This window comes from Neoarius graeffei, chromosome 11 (genome assembly GCF_027579695.1).
Source record: "Neoarius graeffei isolate fNeoGra1 chromosome 11, fNeoGra1.pri, whole genome shotgun sequence".
Lineage (NCBI taxonomy): Eukaryota > Metazoa > Chordata > Actinopteri > Siluriformes > Ariidae > Neoarius > Neoarius graeffei.
In genome coordinates this window covers 627,033-645,093 of record NC_083579.1, presented here as the reverse complement: position 1 = coordinate 645,093, position 18,061 = coordinate 627,033, and the positions used below count along the sequence as shown (strand labels likewise).

Below are 18,061 nucleotides of genomic sequence, written 5' to 3'. Positions count from 1 at the left end.
AGGCAAGCTGGAGCCTATCCCAGCTGACTACGGGCGAAAGGCGGGGTTCACCCTGGACAAGTCGCCAGGTCATCACAGGGCATACTTACAATTATATATCTTAAATTTGAAATCAGATCAATGTGCAGGACATTCTGCGTAATAAGGAAATGTATTTTAAAGGACATTTTTATGTGCATTTAAACATATAATTTTCTAGGGAGGGAAATGACACCGATTCGGTGGAATGGCTCATATATGTTATTTACCAGCTGGGAGGTCACGGTATTTCACCATACGGACCGACCTTAAGCCGGTAAATAATATATTTATTTTTTTCTTTTCCAAATTCTAACAGAAAACGAGAGCGCCCGAAAGGGAAAACCGAGCCGAGCCGCCATTTTGAATCCTCATTCACGGCTGTAATGCAAATTGCTTTCTCCTCGGTATACAAGTGCACTTCCATGGCAGGGAAAAAACTACATTTTACCTCCTATGTAGTCCCCTATTTATACAAATAGGAGTCATTCAGGATTCAGCCATGTTTTTGCTCGGCGTTAGCAAATTACAGGTTTTTAGCTTTCTCCTGAAATGTTTTCTTTTATTTCTTCTTCCTCAGGGTAGTAAAACTTGCTTTTGCTGTGAACACTGTCATTATCGCTATCCATGATGTAAAATTAATGCTATTCTCCTGAGAAATGCTGGCAAAAATTTATAAGATTTTTGTTAATCTTATAAATAAATCTTATAAAAAAAAAGATAAATGTTTGTTGTTGTTGTTGTGAACGAGCGAGTTGCCAGAGGTCCGTAACCGGGGTCTGTACCATAGGATACAGACCTGCTCGCCAGCCAATCAGAGCGCAGGATTTGGACCGGAAAAAAAATAATAATAAAAAATAAATAAAATTGTGTCCTTTTCGATAAAGCTGACAAAACAGGGAAAAAAATCCCGACTTTTCCACCGTATGTATGGGCACCATGTCTTTTGCAATAAACATCGCGATAGCATCTGTGATTGCCTTCCACTGCGCCCCATTCTTATCATAAGGCACACAGTTCGAAAATGTGTCCGGGACGGTTGCTTGCTTTACTGTGGATCGTGCGCTCATGCTGTGGCTGTTTTCATTCTGCTGGGAACAGCACTTCTCCCGCTCTGCTGCAGGCTTCTGTTTAAGGTGTTGGAATAAATTTGTCGTGCTGCTTCCTTTGGAAGAATACGGTTTTCAAACACACCTTACAACGAGGACTTGTTTGGTCTGTGTCCGACGCCGCAAAACCGAAACAATTCCAGATCACAGAGGAAGTTACTCCTTTCTTGGGCACAAGTTGCGGCTTTCCCCCAATCGCTACAATGTTGTTTGTGTGTCTATGGCAAGCGCGCGGGAGGAGGGCTATCGTGTCAGTGCCCGATCCATTCTGCACATGTGCAGAGGGGAGCGTCGGTGGCTGATGTTAAAACTGAGAGAAAAACGATTTTCATAAAAACACATCGTCCTTAACTGTAAATTTGAATTAATCGATAAAATCGATTTATCGCCCAGCTCTCATTTCAAGTCATTAATATGAAACAACTGGGTCATTAATATGAATGAGCTGAGTTTCATTTATGTGTAATTTAAATAAATTAAATTTAAATTTGATGGCATGCAGTCAAGCTGGAAAGTCTGCACACCCCTTTCACCTTCTTCACGTTTTATTACGTTACAGACTTATTCTACAATAGATCGAGTTAATTTTTTGTCACAAAATTCTACACAAAATGGCCCATAATGACAAACCCTAGACATTTGTGCTAATTTATTAAAAATCAAAATGTAAAATATCATATGTACACAAGTGTGCATACCCTTTGCAGAGACTCAGATTGTTGGCGCGCCTGCGTCTAAGACGCACTATTTCGAATAATGAACACATTGTCGAGAGGGGCAGGGGCCAATATGGATGCAAGCATTTTATACCCTATTTGGAACGTTTCGTGGCATATTACTTGACTTCATGGTCTCGATATCGAAAATCTTGCACAAATATGCAACTTCCAACATAATTATCTGGATATTCAACAGATTTCAGCATCGGATGAATTTGTTTTGACCGCCGCCATATTGAATATACGTCGGACCTGTTCGTGTATTTACGCCGCCCCGTTTGTAGCGTCCCAAGCAAGTAAAACCTGATCCCAGTCTTTCGCTAGGTGGCATCTTATGGTCTATGTACGAATATTCGAAAGAGACAAGAAAACATGGATAAGAAAAAAAGAAAAATACATCTATTTTGTCATTCTTCGGCAGAAAGAGAGTACATTCACCTGAAAAAACTGAATTTTTTTATGATAAAGAATCTGGTGTATATTTTACTATATGTCATAGAAGTTCAGTATTATTGAGGAATCTGAGTGGGATGGTGTTATGGATCATGTGGATTCCAAAAAAAACCATTGACCAATAATGGTTGAAATTGGTTGTACAGTATACTGCAGGCAGCAACACACCAGAAATTGAATCAATCAAAACTAAGATGATGTCAGATGATCTGATCATTACTTGTATAAGTTGTCACTATGGTTGTTAAACATTAAAGAAATGTTCAGAGATTGAGTTCAATTATTTTATTTTCTATCATCACAAAATACTGAACAGCATGCAGAACAATCATAGACATACATATGCACACATCCTGATTCTGATGATTTAATCAACTGTTGTATCATTACTATCAGACATTATTCATTTTCAAACTTCATAGCCTGAATTTGAACCCAAGATTGAAGATTCAGCATCCCATCTGATTCTCTGAAATTAGAAGTAGAGATGATTAGAGACAAGCAGAATTAGACCGTCACAGCATGCAAAAAACAAACCCATTCTTGTGCGATAATTTACAAGGAGGAGATAATATAGATGTGATATATAGTGGCCTGTGGTTGAATTCCAAAATATTGCCACTGATTAAACAATATCTCAATATATTTGGTTGAAGCATTGATTTTTGTCATTTACATTGCTTCATATGGCTTCTAATACCAAAAAAAAAACAGAATTGAGAAGAAAAAAGCAGCCCCTGGGCTGCCCCAGCTGTTCATTGGGTTCGCTTCGCTCACTAGGTTCGCTTCAACTGAAGGATAATCACTGGGCCCCCCCATTGTAGAAATGGGCCCCTGTTTTTTTCCCAGGAGGGGCCCTGTGGGCCCCTTGACCTGCAAAACAATCTGAGTCTCTGCCTTTGGTATGACACCCAAAAGTGAGCTGAGGTGCATTTTGTTTCCACTGATACTGCTTGAGATGTTTCTACAACATAATTGGAGTCCACCTGTGGTAAATTCAATTGATTGGACATGATTGGGGATTGCCAACACCTGCCTATATAAGGTCCCACAGTTGACAGTGCATGTCAGAGCAAACTCCAAGCCATGGGGTCAAAGGAATTATCTTTAGACCTCAGAAACAGGATTGTGTCAAAGGCATAGATCTGGAGAAGGGTACAGAAAAATTGCTGCAGCTTTACAGGTCCCAAAGAGCACACTGGTCACCATCATTCGTAAATGGAAGAAGTTTGAAACTACCAAGAATCTTCCTAGACCTTGCCGCCCAGCCAAACTGAGCGATCGGGGAAGATGGGCCTTGGCCAGGGAGGTGAGCAGGAACCCAAGGGTCACTCTGACAGAGCTCCAGCGTATCCTTGTGGAGATGGGAGAACCTTTCAGAAGATCAACCATTCAGGCAGCATTCCACAAATCAGGCCTTTATGGTATAGTGGATCAACAGAAGCCACTCCTTAGTAAAAGGCATATGACAGCCCACTTGGAGTTTGCCAAAAGGCACCTAGAGGACTCTCAAACCATGAGAAACAAGATTCTCTGGTCTGATGAAACCAAAACTGAACTTTTTGTCCTAAATACCAAGTGCCATGTCTGGAGGAAACCAGGCACCGCTCATCACCTGGCTAATGCCATCCCTACAGTGAAGCATGGTGGTGGCAGTATCATGATGTGGGGATGTTTTTCAGCAGCCGGAACGGGGCGACTAGTCCTGATAGAGGGAAGGATGAATGCAGCTACGTACACCAAGATCCTTGAAGAAAACCTGCTCCAGAGCGCTCTGGACCTCAGACTGGGGTGAAGGTTGACCTTCCAACATGACAACGACCCAAAGCACACAGCCAGGAGAATTAAGGAGTGGCTTTGGAGAAAGTCTGTGAATGTTCTTGAGTGGCCCAGCCAGAGCCCAGACCTGAATCCAACTGAACATCTGTGGAAGGAGCTGAAATGGGCTGTGTACCGATGCTCCCCCATCCAACTTGACGGAGCTTGCAAGGATATGCCAAGAGAAGTGGGCAAAAATGTCCAGAGACGAGTGTGCCAAGCTCGTAGCTTCTTTCCCAAGACGCCTTGAAGCTGTAATTGCTGCCAAAGGTGCATCAATCAAGTATTAGGCTAAGGGTGTGTACAGATATGTAACTCCTAAATAACCTATTTTTGTCAGTAAAATAAAATTGCATATTTTCTAGAAACCTGTTTTCACTTCGTAATTATTGGCGATTGTGTGTAGATGTTTGAGGCAAAAAATGAACTCAGTCTATTGTAGAATAAGTCTGTAACATAAAACGTGGAGAAGGTGAAAGGGGCATGCAGATTTTCCGGCTTGACTGGAATCCGTGTTTAAATCTCCAGTAACTCATGGCAGTTATGTTTTATTGCTCATCAGTCAAGGTTAAATCTACACAAGTTCATTTTCACAAATAACATGAATTTTCATGAATACCAAATTTCTTTAAGATAAATCTTTGAATCTTTTCAGACACAACACCGTTTGATTTGAGATAAGTAACGTTAACTTTACAGTATCCACTGCCATTATCAACTAGTCCAAACACAGTTTTAACATTTATCAACGTAAGACAGTAAACCGAGGATGTCAATACAGAAGTTATCACTGACGTTAATCTAAATTGAGCTTAGTTAGGGAATGTGTGTCTGACTCTTGTGCTTGCTTTAAAAAGCGCACTGTTGAATTTGTAGAGTTTTAACCTGTAAACCTTTCCGATTCAGAAACATGAATGCTGCTAACACATCCAGTAGCATATTTTCATTCTTCAAATATGATTGCATGTTATTTCAGCAAGTTCTGAGATGAGATTCTTTGTAAAGTCAGTTTATTTGTATTGGTCTCTCTCATGGCTCTTGTCTCACTCCTTTTTATCCTGGACTGGAAGATCCTTTCCTAATCTGTGGCAAAATTGCCTTAATTGTTTGGTAAATATTTAATTAATTAAAAAAAATTATTAGGAAGAATAGTTGAATGAGCAGATTTTATGTTGTGTTTATTAGACAAGATACTTTAAATTTTTGTTTTGGATTACCTATACATCATCTATATACAGTGGTGCTTGAAAGTTTGTGAACCCTTTAGAATTTTCTAGATTTCTGCATAAATATGACCTAAAACATCATTAGATTTTCCCACAAGTCCTAAAAGTAGATAAAGATAATCCAGTTCAACAAATGAGGCAAAAAATATTATACTTGGTCATTTATTTATTGAGGAAAATGATCCAATATTACATATCTGTGAGTGGCAAAAGTATGTGAACCTTTGCTTTCAGTATCTGGTGTGACCCCTTGTGCACCAATAACTGCAACTAAACGTTTCCGGTAACTGTTGATCAGTCCTGCACACTGGCTTGGAGGAATTTTAGCTCATTCCTCCGTACAGAACAGCTTCAACTCTGGGATGGTGGTGGGTTTCCTCACATGAACTGCTCGCTTCAGGTCCTTCCACAACATTTCGATTGGATTAAAGTCAGGACTTTGACTTGGCCATTCCAAAACATTAATTTTATTCTTCTTTAACCATTTTTTGGTAGAACGACTTGTGTGTTTAGGATCGTTGTCTTGCTGCATGACCCACCTTCTCTTGAGATTCAGTTCATGGACAGATGTCCTGACATTTTCCTTTAGAATTCGCTGGTATAATTCAGAATTCATTGTTCCATCAATGATGGCAAGCCGTCCTGGCCCAGATACAGCAAAACAGGCCCAAACCATGATACTACCACCACCATGTTTCACAGATGGGATAAGGTTCTTATGCTGGAATGGAGTGTTCCTTTCTCTAAACATAACGCTTCTCATTTAAACCAAAAAGTTCTATTTTGGTCTCATCCATCCACAAAACATTTTTCCAATAGCCTTCTGGCTTGTCCACGTGATCTTTAGCAAACTACAGACGAGCAGCAATGTTCTTTTTGGAGAGCAGTGGCTTTCTCCTTGCAACCCTGCCATGCACACCATTGTTGTTCAGTGTTCTCCTGATGGTGGACTCATGAACATTAACATTAGCCAATGTGAGAGAGGCCTTCAGTTTCTTAGAAGTTACCCTGGGGTCCTTTGTGACCTCGCCGACTATTCCACGCCTTGCTCTTGGAGTGATCTTTGTTGGTTGACCAATCCTGAGGAGGGTAACAATGGTCTTGAATTTTCTCCATTTGTACACAATCTGTCTGACTGTGGATTGGTGGAGTCAAAACTCTTGAGAGATGGTTTTGTAACCTTTTCCAGCCTGATGAGCATCAACAACACTTTTTCTGAAGTCCTCAGAAATCTCCTTTGTTCGTGCCATGATACACTTCCACAAACATGTGTTGTGAAGATCAGACTTTGATAGATCCCTGTTCTTTAAATAAAACAGGGTGCCCACTCACACCTGATTGTCATCCCATTGATTGAAAACACCTGACTCTAATTTCACCTTCAAATTAACTGCTAATCCTAGAGGTTCACATACTTTTGCCACTCACAGATATGTAATATTGGATCATTTTCTTCAATAAATAAATGACCAAGTATAATATTTTTGTCTCATTTGTTTAACTGGGTTCTCTTTATCTACTTTTAGGACTTGCGTGAAAATCTGATGATGTTTTAGGTCATATTTATGCAGAAATATAGAAAATTCTAAAGGGTTCACAAACTTTCAAGTACCACTGTACCTTACCTGTCAGGGTTGCGGGGAAAGCTGGATCCAATACCAGCTGACTCTGGGTGTGTATACACCCTGGGCACTTGGCCAATCTGTCACAGGACTAACACAGAGACAAATAACTATTCACACACGGGCAATTGAGAGGAGCCAGTTGACCTAATCCGCATGTCTTTGGACTGTGGGAGGAAACTGGAGCGCCTGCAGGAAATCCATGCAGGCACGGGGAGAATATACAAACTCCACACAGAAAGGCCCCAGTCAGCTGCAAGATTCAGACCCAGAACCTTCTTGCTGTGAGGCAACAGTGCTAACCAGTGCACTACCATAGCACCCCTGTTAAATTAGATGTAATAAATAATATGAAGTTATGTCTGTGAAGATTCTCAGTCATCCAGGTCATACTGTGGGTGGTAAAAGAGAGCAACTGGACTTGCTTGAAGATTCTTGAAGACGTTTCACCTCTCATCCGAAAGGCTTCTTCATTTCTGTCTGACTGGTAGGGAGCATCAGGTATTTATCCTCTCATGGGTGAAAAGCTCATCTAAGGTGTCATTGAGTCAACTTGTTGGTGTGAGTCACTGGGGGCTGGATGTGAACAGCCTTGAGAGTCCTTCAAGACAGCATCTTACTGGATAGAACGAGCCTCACCACGGACCAGATTTGCACCCTGCTTGACCTCTGCCTGACTACCATTTATTTCCAGTTTAATGAAAGTTTCTACAGACAGAAGCATGGCTGCGCCATGGGCTCACCGGTGTCCCCTATTGTGGCCAATCTTTACATGGAGGAAGTGGAACATAAAGCTTTGACTACTTTTTCAGGAGTTGCTCCCAGCCACTGGTTCAGATATGTGGATGACACCTGGGTTAAAATCAAAACCCATGAAGTGGAAGCCTTCTCTAAGCACATCAATGCAGTGGATATCAACATCAATTTCACTCGGGAGGACGTCAGTGGGAATAATCTAGCCTTCTTGGATTGTGATGTACACATTAGACAAGACAGAAGTCTTAGCATCGAGGTCTACTGGAAACCCACACACACAGACCAGTACCTACTCTTCGACTCTCACCACCCACTGGAACACAAATTGGGGATCATTAGGACCTTGCAACACAGGGCTCAGAACATCCCTGCAACAGTAGAGGGAAAAGAGAAGGAACAGAATCACATCAAGAAAGCACTTAAGAACTACAGGTATCCCAACTGGGCTTTCTTCAAGAGCAGAAAAAGGAACAGAACAGACAAGGAGGATAACAGGAACAAACGCAAGAACATTGTCATTCCTTACATTTCTGGTCTATCTGAGAAACTCAGGAGGATCTTCTACAAACACAACGTTCTGGTACATTTCAGACCCAGTAACACCCTGAAGCAGAAACTGGTCCACCCTAAGGACAGAATACCCAGACACAAACAGGACAACGTAGTGTATGCAATTCAGTGCAGTGAGGAATGCACGGACTCGTATATTGGGGAAACAAAACAACCGCTTCACAGGTGCATGGATCAACACAGGAGAGCCAGTTCCTCAGGCCAGGACTCTGCTGTCTACCTTCATCTTAACAAAGGACACTCATTTCAGGATTGCAACGTACGCATTTTAGCCAGAGAGGATCGTTGGTATGAGCGAGGAGTTAAAGAAGCCATTTTTGTCAACCTGGAATGGCCATCACTGAACAGAGGTGGGGGTCTAAGACATCATTTATCAGCCACCTACAATGCAGTCCTTGGCACACTTCCCAGACAACTGAATGCACACCAAAACCCAGCTGTTTTCAGTGACTTACAGGAGGACAGAGAGAATCAGCATTCCATTGATCACCTTAACGGGCGATCCATTGATCACCCTAACGACTCTCAAGGCCGTTCACATCCAGCCCCCAGTGACCCACACCAACAGGATGACTCAACGACACCTTAGATGAGCTTTTCATCCATGAGAGGATAAATACCTGATACACCCTATTATGGCCCTTTTCCACTACCCTTTTTCAGCTCACTTCAGCTCGCTTCAGCTCACTTCAGCCCGACACGGCTCGCGTTTCGACTACCAAAAACCAGCACGACTCAGCTCGTTTCAGCCCTGCTTAGCCCCTAAAACTCGCACCGTTTTGGAGTGGGGCTGAAGCGAGCCAAACCGTGCCGAGTGAGGCTGGAGGCGTGAGCAGACACTCCCCTGTGCACTGATTGGTGAGGAGGAGTGTCCTCACATGCCCACACACGCCCCGCGAGCGCGCTGGGATCTGTAAACACCGCAAACCCGGAAGAAGAAGAATTATGAATTACGAGAATTTCTGAAGCCTTATGCGCCTCGCCTCATCTATACGCTCTTGCCAGTATCTGTTGGCGTTGTCGGTGACAACAAGCCACAGCACCAAGACCAGCAACACTAATGACTCCATGTCCTCCATGTTTATTGTTTACTATTCGGGTCGTGAGACTACCGCTTAAAAGATCACTGAATCAGTGACATACAGAGCATCGTGGACGAGTTCGCGGAGCGCAAGGCTCGTCGTATGCCCTTCAAATAATGCGTGCAGTAGGCTATTGATGTTTTATTATGAGCCATGTACAGTATGCCGCCTAATGTTTTTTTGTTTGAGTTACATGTTCGTTTGAAGGACTTAATGTACAAAATAACATAGTTGCACCCCGTAGTGTTGAAATTGGTAAACACAGTGCATTCAGTGAGGTTTGCACCGCCCTCCTTTTATTTCTGACTCTTCCTGTCACCGCTGCAGCCTCTGAGCGCTCATTCGTATGCCCTTCAAATAATGTGCGCAGTATAGGCTATTGATGTTTTATTATGAGCCATGTACAGTATCCTAATGTTTTTTGTTTCTGAGTTACATGTTCGTTTGAAGGACTTGATGTACTAAATAAAGTTGCACCCGGTAGTGTTGAAATTGGTAAACACCGCAGTTGCGGACATTTTGTAGCCTAAAATGATGTTATGATAAGCTTTAATAAAATGCCCGGTCATTTGCCCCGCCCCCGGCCCGGCTCTGACTTGTTCCGCCACTGTCACTGATGTCACTGTTTGCGCTGCTTAACGACATCACGTGACGTCCACCCACTTTCGCTAACTCCACCCAATGTGTCCACCCACTTCCAGCCAGCACGGTTCAGCGCGGTTGTAGTCGAAATGCAACTTCAATAGCCCCGCTCAGCTCGACTCAGCTCGACTCGGCACGGCACGGCTCAGCCGCGTTTGTAGTGGAAAAGCGGCATTAGTCAGACAGAACTGAAGAAGCCTTTCTGATGAGAGGTGAAACGTCTTCAAGAATCTTCAAGAAAGTCCAGTTGCTCTCTTTTACCACCCACAGTTAATATGAAGTCATTCACTACTTGAGTATTCACTGTATGTCATTTGTTTTTACTCTTATTCAAGTCATTATTTTGTTGAGCAATTTAATTCTACTTGAGTAGTTATTATAAAGTGGCTATGCTTTTACTAGTACAGTTTTTTTTACTAACTCTACCCACCTCTGTTCCTGTGTATCTCAATTAATTTGAAGGCATGGACTGACTTAATGAAGGAAATATAAATCTGTAATTTTTCTACAGATACGCAGGACCAGGAAGTGTGAAGAAAACATAGATGGCAAAAGAGACATGCATGCTAATTGGATGAGGTGAGGAATACATCAGTTGTCAGGTCTTTGATTTTACAGCTCCTAATTTGTTGGAAGAATTTTTTTCTTCCTGGCTCTGATATCTCCCCCATGCTTTCTCTCAGGCTGTAACTCTGATCTGATTTTTACCTTTTTTTGCTACTTTGCCTCATTCTTTTAGGTATGTGAATTGCACCTGTAATGATGAAGAACAGAATCTTGTAGCATTTCAGTATCGAGGGGGAATTCTGTATCGTTGCTGTCGACCCATTAACCCAGGACAGGAGCTCTTGGTGTGGTATGAAGAGGAGTATACCAAAGAGCTCAATCTTTCATTTGACTTCCTCTGGAACAAAAATTGCTCCATCAATGGTAAAGTCTGTCCATACATACTGCAAATCATTTCAGTTCTATTCAATTATATTTGTATAATTTGGAGTCTTGACATTCGATGTTTTTCCAGATCGGGCACTGGCATCCCATCAGGCACAAAGACTAACACGTATAGCTCGACCATAGCTTTCTTGAAGTCATGAACCCTAAGATCTGCACCTTTACCCTCAAAAAAGTTATTTAATAAAATGCTTGAATAAATCAGTATCTTCAAAATTAATGATGGAGAATACTTCAGTTTAAAAATGAGAAGATTGTTCCATAGTTGGGGAGCTTTTTAACAAAAGGCTCTGGGCAGCTGCTATAGTAGTTCATTATTCTAGGTACTAATAAAGAACCTGCACGTTTTGATTAAACCAGGCATGGCAGACATTAAAAAAAAAAACATTGGCTCAGGTATTGTGGGTTGAGACCGTTTAGTGCTTTTTAGGTCATTGCTACTATAATGAATTTGTAACTTTACTGGGAGCCAATGCAGTGCGCATAAGGTAGGGGAGATTTGTTTAATTGGTAGTTGTTTGTGCCTGCAGGAACAACCAGACAGCAAGGTGTTACTATAGTCTAAGAGGTTATAGAGGTTTTTCTCCAATATCTAGTTACTTATATATTCTTATGTGCTGTTTTCACAATTATGTTTGTCTTTTTGAATAACACCATCTAACTCCGGCAACTAGGTCCTGTGTGTGTGTGTGTGTGTGTGTGTGTGTGTGTGTGTGTGTGTGTGTGTGTGTGTGTGTGTGTTATACAGTGGGGCAAAAAAGTATTTAGTCAGCCACCAGTTGTGCAAGTTCTCCCACTTAAAAAGATGAGAGAGGCCTGTAATTTTCATCATAGGTACGCTTCAACTATGAGAGACAGAATGGGGGGAAAAGACTCCAGGAAATCACATTGTAGGATTTTTAATGAATCTCGTCTCGTCTTCTTCCACTTTATCCGGGACCGGGTCGCGGACGCAGCAGTCTAAGCATGGAAGCCCAAACTTCCCTTTCCCCAGACACCTTGGCCAGCTCCTCGGGAAGAACACCGAGGCGTTACCAGGCCAGCCGAGAGACATAGTCTCTCCAGCGTGTCCTGGGTCTTCCCCGGGGGGACATGCCTGGAACACATCCCCAGGGAGGCGTCCAGGAGGCATCCGAAAAAGATGCCCGAGCCACCTCAGCTGATTCCTCTCGATGTGGAGGAGCAGCGGCTCTACTCCAAGCTCCTTCCGAGTGACTGTGCTTCTCACCCTATCTCTAAGGGAGCGCCCAGCCACCCTGCGAAGGAAACTCATTTCGGCTGCTTGTATCCGCGATCTTGTTCTTTTGGTCATTACCCAAAGCTCATGACCATAGGTGAGAGTCGGAACGTAGATCGACCGGTAAATTGAGAGCTTCGCCTTTTGGCTCAGCTCCTTCTTCACCACGACGGACCGGTAAAGCGACCGCATCACTGCGGAGGCTGCACCAATTCGCCTGTCGATCTCATGCTCCATCCTTCCCTCACTCGTGAACAAGATCCTGAGATACTTAAACTCCTCCACTTGAGGCAGGACTTCTCCACCAACCTGGAGAGGGCAAGCCACCCTTTTCCGGTCAAGAACCATGGCCTCGCACTTGGAGGTGCTGATTCTCATCCCAGCCGCTTCACACTCAAATGCAAACCGCCCCAGTGCATGCTGGAGGCCCTGGTTTGAAGAAGCCAACAGGACATCATCATCTGCAAAAAGCAGAGATGAAATCCTGTGGTTCCCAAACAGGATTCCTTCCGGCCCCTGGCTGCACCTAGAAATTCTGTCCATAAAAATTATGAACAGAACCGGTGACATGTATGCATAATGCCCCCGACAACATAGGTCCTAGGATCATTCAAGCACACAAACCCCTCCACCACAATAAGGTAGCAGTTCTAGGAGGGGTTTTAATGAATTAATTGGAAATTCCTCTGTAAAATAAGTGTTTCATCACCTACAAACAAGCAAGATTTCTGCCTCTCACAGACCTGTAACCTCTTCTTTAAGAGGCTCCTCTGTCCTCCACTTGTTGCCTGTATTAATGGCACCTGTTTGAACTTGTTATCAGTATAAAAGACACGTGTCCACAACCTCAAACAGTCACACTCCAAACTCCACTATGGCCAAGACCAAAGAGCTGTCAAAGGACACCAGAAACAAAGTTGTAGACCTGCACCAGGCTGGGAAGGCTGAATCTGCAATAGGTAAGCAGCTTGGTGTGAAGAAATCAACTGTGGGAGCAATTATTAGAAAATGGAAGCCATACAAGACCACTGATAATCTCCCTTGATCTGGGGCTCCCCGCAAGATCTCACCCCATGGGGTCAAAATGATCACAAGAACGGTGAGCAAAAATCCCAGAACCACACGGGGGAACCTAGTGAATGACCTGCAGAGAGCTGGGGCCAAAGTAACAAAGGCTACCATCAGTAACACACTACGCCGCCAGGGACTCAAATCCTGCAGTGCCAGACGTGTCCCCCTGCGTAAGCCAGTACATGTCCAGGCCCGTCTGAAGTTTGCTAGAGAGCATTTGGATGATCCAGAAGAGGATTGGGAGAATGTCATATGGTCAGATGAAACCAAAATAGAACTTTTTGGTAAAAACTCAACTTGTCGTGTTTGGAGGAGAAAGAATGCTGAGTTGCATTCAAAGAACACCATACCTACTGTGAAGCATGGGGGTGGAAACATCATGCTTTGGGGCTGTTTTTCTGCAAAGGGACCAGGACGACTGATTTGTGTAAAGGAAAGAATGAATGGGGCCATGTATCGTGAGATTTTGAGTGAAAACCTCCTTCCATCAGCAAGGGCATTGAAGATGAAACGTGGCTGGGTCTTTCAGCATGACACTGATCCCAAACACATCGCCCGGGCACGAAGGAGTGGCTTCGTAAGAAGCATTTCAAGGTACTGGAGTGGCCTAGCCAGTCTCCAGATCTCAACCCCATAGAAAATCTTTGGAGGGAGTTGAAAGTCCGTGTTGCCCAGCGACAGCCCCCAAAACATCACTGCTCTAGAGGAAATCTGCATGGAGGAATGGGCCAAAATACCAGCAACAGTGTGTGAAAACCTTGTGAAGACTTACAGAAAACGTTTGACTTCTGTCATTGCCAACAAAGGGTATATAACAAAGTATTGAGATGAACTTTTGTTATTGATCAAATACTTATTTTCTACCACAATTTGCAAATAAATTCTTTAAAAATCAGACAATGTGATTTTCAATATAAGGACCTGGAGTGTCCCGCATAAGCGGAAGAAGACGAGATGAGACAATGTGATTTTCTGGATTTTTTTTTTCATTTTGTCTCTCATAGTTGAGGTATACTTATGATGAAAATTACAGGCCTCTCTCATCTTTTTAAGTGGGAGAACTTGCACAATTGGTGGCTGACTAAATACTTTTTTGCCCATTGTGTGTGTGTGTGTGTGTGTGTATGTGTGTGTGTGTGTGTATATATATATATATATATATATATATACACAGTGGTGCTTGAAAGTTTGTGAACCCTTTAGAATTTTCTATATTTCTGCATAAATATGACCTAAAACATCATCAGATTTTCACACAAGTCCTAAAAGTAGATAAAGAGCACCCAGTTAAACAAATGAGACAAAAATATTATACTTGGTCATTTATTTTTTGAGGAAAATGATCCAATATTACATATCTGTGAGTGGCAAAAGTATGTGAACCTCTAGGATTAGCAGTTAATTTGAAGGTGACATTCGAGTCAGGTGTTTTCAATCAATGGGATGACAATCAGGTGTGAGTGGGCACCCTGTTTTATTTAAAGAACAGGGATCTATCAAAGTCTGATCTTCACAACACATGTTTGTGGAAGTGTATCATGGCACAAACAAAGGAGATTTCTGAGGACCTCAGAAAAAGTGTTGTTGATGCTCATCAGGCTGGAAAAGGTTACAAAACCATCTCGAAAGAGTTTGGACTCCACCAATCCACAGTCAGACAGATTGTGTACAAATGGAGGAAATTCAAGACCATTGTTACCCTCCTCAGGAGTGGTCGACCAACAAAGATCACTCCAAGAGCAAGGCGTGTAATAGTCGGCGATGTCACAAAGGACCCCAGGGTAACTTCTAAGCAACTGAAGGCCTCTCTCACATTGGCTAATGTTAATGTTCATGAGTACACCATCAGGAGCACACTGAACAACAATGGTGTGCATGGCAGGGTTGCAAGGAGAAAGCCACTGCTCTCCAAAAAGAACATTACTGCTCGTCTGCAGTTTGCTAAAGATCACATGGACAAGCCAGAAGGCTATTGGAAAAATGTTTTGTGTATGGATGAGACCAAAATAGAACTTTTTGGTTTAAATGAGAAGCATTATGTTTGGAGAAAGGAAAACACTGCATTCCAACATAAGAACCTTATCCCATCTGTGAAACATGGTGGTGGTAGTATCATGGTTTGGGCCTGTTTTGCTGCATCTGGGCCAGGGCGGCTTGCCATCATTGATGGAACAATGAATTCTGAATTATACCAGTGTATTCTAAAGGAAAATGTCAGGACATCTGTCCATGAACTGAATCTCAAGAGAAGGTGGGTCATGCAGCAAGACAATGACCCTAAGCACACAAGTCGTTCTACCAAAGAATGGTTAAAGAAGAATAAAGTTAATGTTTTGGAATGGCCAAGTCAAAGTCCTGACCTTAATCCAATGGAAATGTTGTGGAAAGACCTTAAGTGAGCAGTTCATGTGAGGAAACCCACCAACATCCCAGAGTTGAAGCTGTTCTGTATGGAGGAATGGGCTCAAATTCCTCCAAGCCAGTGTGCAGGACTGACCAACAGTTACCGCAAATGTTTAGTGGCAGTTATTGCTGCACAAGGGGATCACACCAGATACTGAAAGCAAAGGTTCAAATACTTTTGCCACTCACAGATATGTAATATTGGATCATTTTCCTCAATAAATAAATGACCAAGTATAATATTTTTGTCTCATTTGTTTAACTGGGTTCTCTTTATCTACTTTTAGGACTTGTGTGAAAATCTGATGATGCTTTAGGTCATATTTATGCAGAAATATAGAAAATTCTAAAGGGTTCACAAACTTTCAAGCACCACTGTGTGTGTATATATATATATATATATATATATATATATATATATATATACACACACACACACACACACACTGTGTATTATATATATATATATATATATATATATATATATATATATATATATATATATATATAAATAAAATATGCATGCAAGCTGGAATTTCTTATTTTACTTTACAGGGACACCCCAGTCCTACCTACAGCAGTAATGTTTCTTGTAAGTTTTTATAAATAGGTTTGTAAGAGTCAGATCTGGGCTCAGTTTTGACCTTGTGGTCATGTCATTTAGTTGTACTTTAATTATTACACTTTCAGATTTTACTGATTAAATTCAGAATTGCATTTTTTAGCACAAACCAGGTTTTACGTTGGGACATATATTTTCCTTCACAACAGAAAGCTATTTAAGTGGAAGTTACTTTTTTTTTTTGTCTCTTATACAGTTTGGTTACATTGGGCCTCAATTTTTAATCAAGTTGTGTGTAAATGTTTGCATATGTCAATCTGAACTGAAAAAGAAAGTGAAATGCAGGATTTACAAAAAACTGATCTACTTTGTTCTCACATGCCTGTTGTTGAATGCAAATCACCCATAAAATTTGCAGTTTTAGTCACACACACCCCAGCTGATTTGCATTTGGTGAAGCCCAGAAAAGCTCCATAAAAAGCAAAGCTCACAGAGCTGAAATTGGGGGGGAATAGATTATAGTAATTGTGGGCACCAAGCACAGAACACAGGGACACTGGAGGTTTTTTTGTTTGTTTTGTTTTAATTATTCGGAGTATCTTGGTGACTCCCAGCCAGAAATGTTTCAAAGACCGATGTGCCCTTCTCAGTGCTATGAAGATGTTTGCATGCAGCACATTAGATTAGATTAGATTAGATTAGATTAGATTAGATTAGATTAGATTAGATAAAACTTTATTGACCCCTTTGGGCAGGTTCCCTCAGGGAAATTAAGATTCCAGCAGCATCATTACAGATAAACAGAGAAAATAAATAGAGAAATAAATAGAGAAATAAATAGAGAAACCCCTCCTAGAACTGCCACCTTATTGTGGTGGAGGGGTTTGTGTGCTTGAATGATCCTAGGAGCTATGTTGTCGGGGGCATTACGCCCCTGTCAGGGTTTCCCAAGGCAGACAGGTCCTAGGTGACAGGCCAGACCAAGAGCAGTTCACCAAAACCCTATGGAGAAACAATCAAGGACCGTGACGTCGCCCGGTATGGCACAGCCGGGGCCCCACCCTGGAGCCAGGCCCGGGGTTGGGGCTCGTATGCGAGCGCTTGGTGGCCGGGCCTTTGCCCATGGGGCCCGGCCGGGCTCAGCCCGAAGAGGTGACGTAGGCCCGACCTCCTGTGGGTTCACCACCCACAGAGGTAGCAGTAGGGGGCTGGTGCAGTGTGGATTGGGCGACAGTCGAAGGCAGGGGCCTCGACAACCTGATCCCCGGACACAGCGGCGAGCTGTTGGGACATGGAATGTCACTTTGCTGGGGGGGAAAGAGCCTGAGCTTGTGCGGGAGGTTGAGAGGTACCGGCTAGAGATAGTCGGGCTCACCTCCAGGCACAGCTTAGGCTCTGGAACCCAGCTCCTCGAGAGGGGCTGGACTCTCCACTTCTCTGGAGTCGCCCATGGTGAGCGGCGGCGGGCTGGTGTGGGCTTACTTATAGCTCCCCAGCTCAGCCGCCATGTGATGGAGTTTACCCCAGTGAACGAGAGGGTCGCCTCTCTGCGCCTTCGGATTGGGGAGAGGGCTCTTGCTGTTGTTTGTGCCTACGGGCTGAATAGCAGTATAGAGTATCCGGCCTTCTTGGAGTCCCTGGGAGAGGTACTGAGGGGTGCTCAGACTGGGGACTCCATTGTGCTACTGGGGGACTTCAATGCTCACGTGGGTGACGACAGTGACACCTGGAGGGGCGTGGTTGGGAGGAATGGCCTCCCTGATCTGAACCCGAGTGGTGTTTTGTTATTGGACTTCTGTGCTAGTCACGGTTTGTCCATAAC

General features: G+C 42.9%; 1 protein-coding gene across 2 annotated transcripts in view; it reads left to right on the top strand.

Moving 5' to 3' along the window:
- LOC132894017 (zinc finger protein 551-like) overlaps positions 1–18,061 on the top strand; it is a 67,261-nt gene that overhangs the window by 34,011 nt on the left and 15,189 nt on the right. For both annotated transcript variants that reach the window (XM_060933202.1, XM_060933203.1), the window contains 2 exons: positions 10,527–10,594; positions 10,755–10,945. In XM_060933202.1, coding sequence (XP_060789185.1) covers positions 10,527–10,594; positions 10,755–10,945 — 259 coding nt within the window. The remainder of the gene's footprint in view (positions 1–10,526; positions 10,595–10,754; positions 10,946–18,061) is intronic.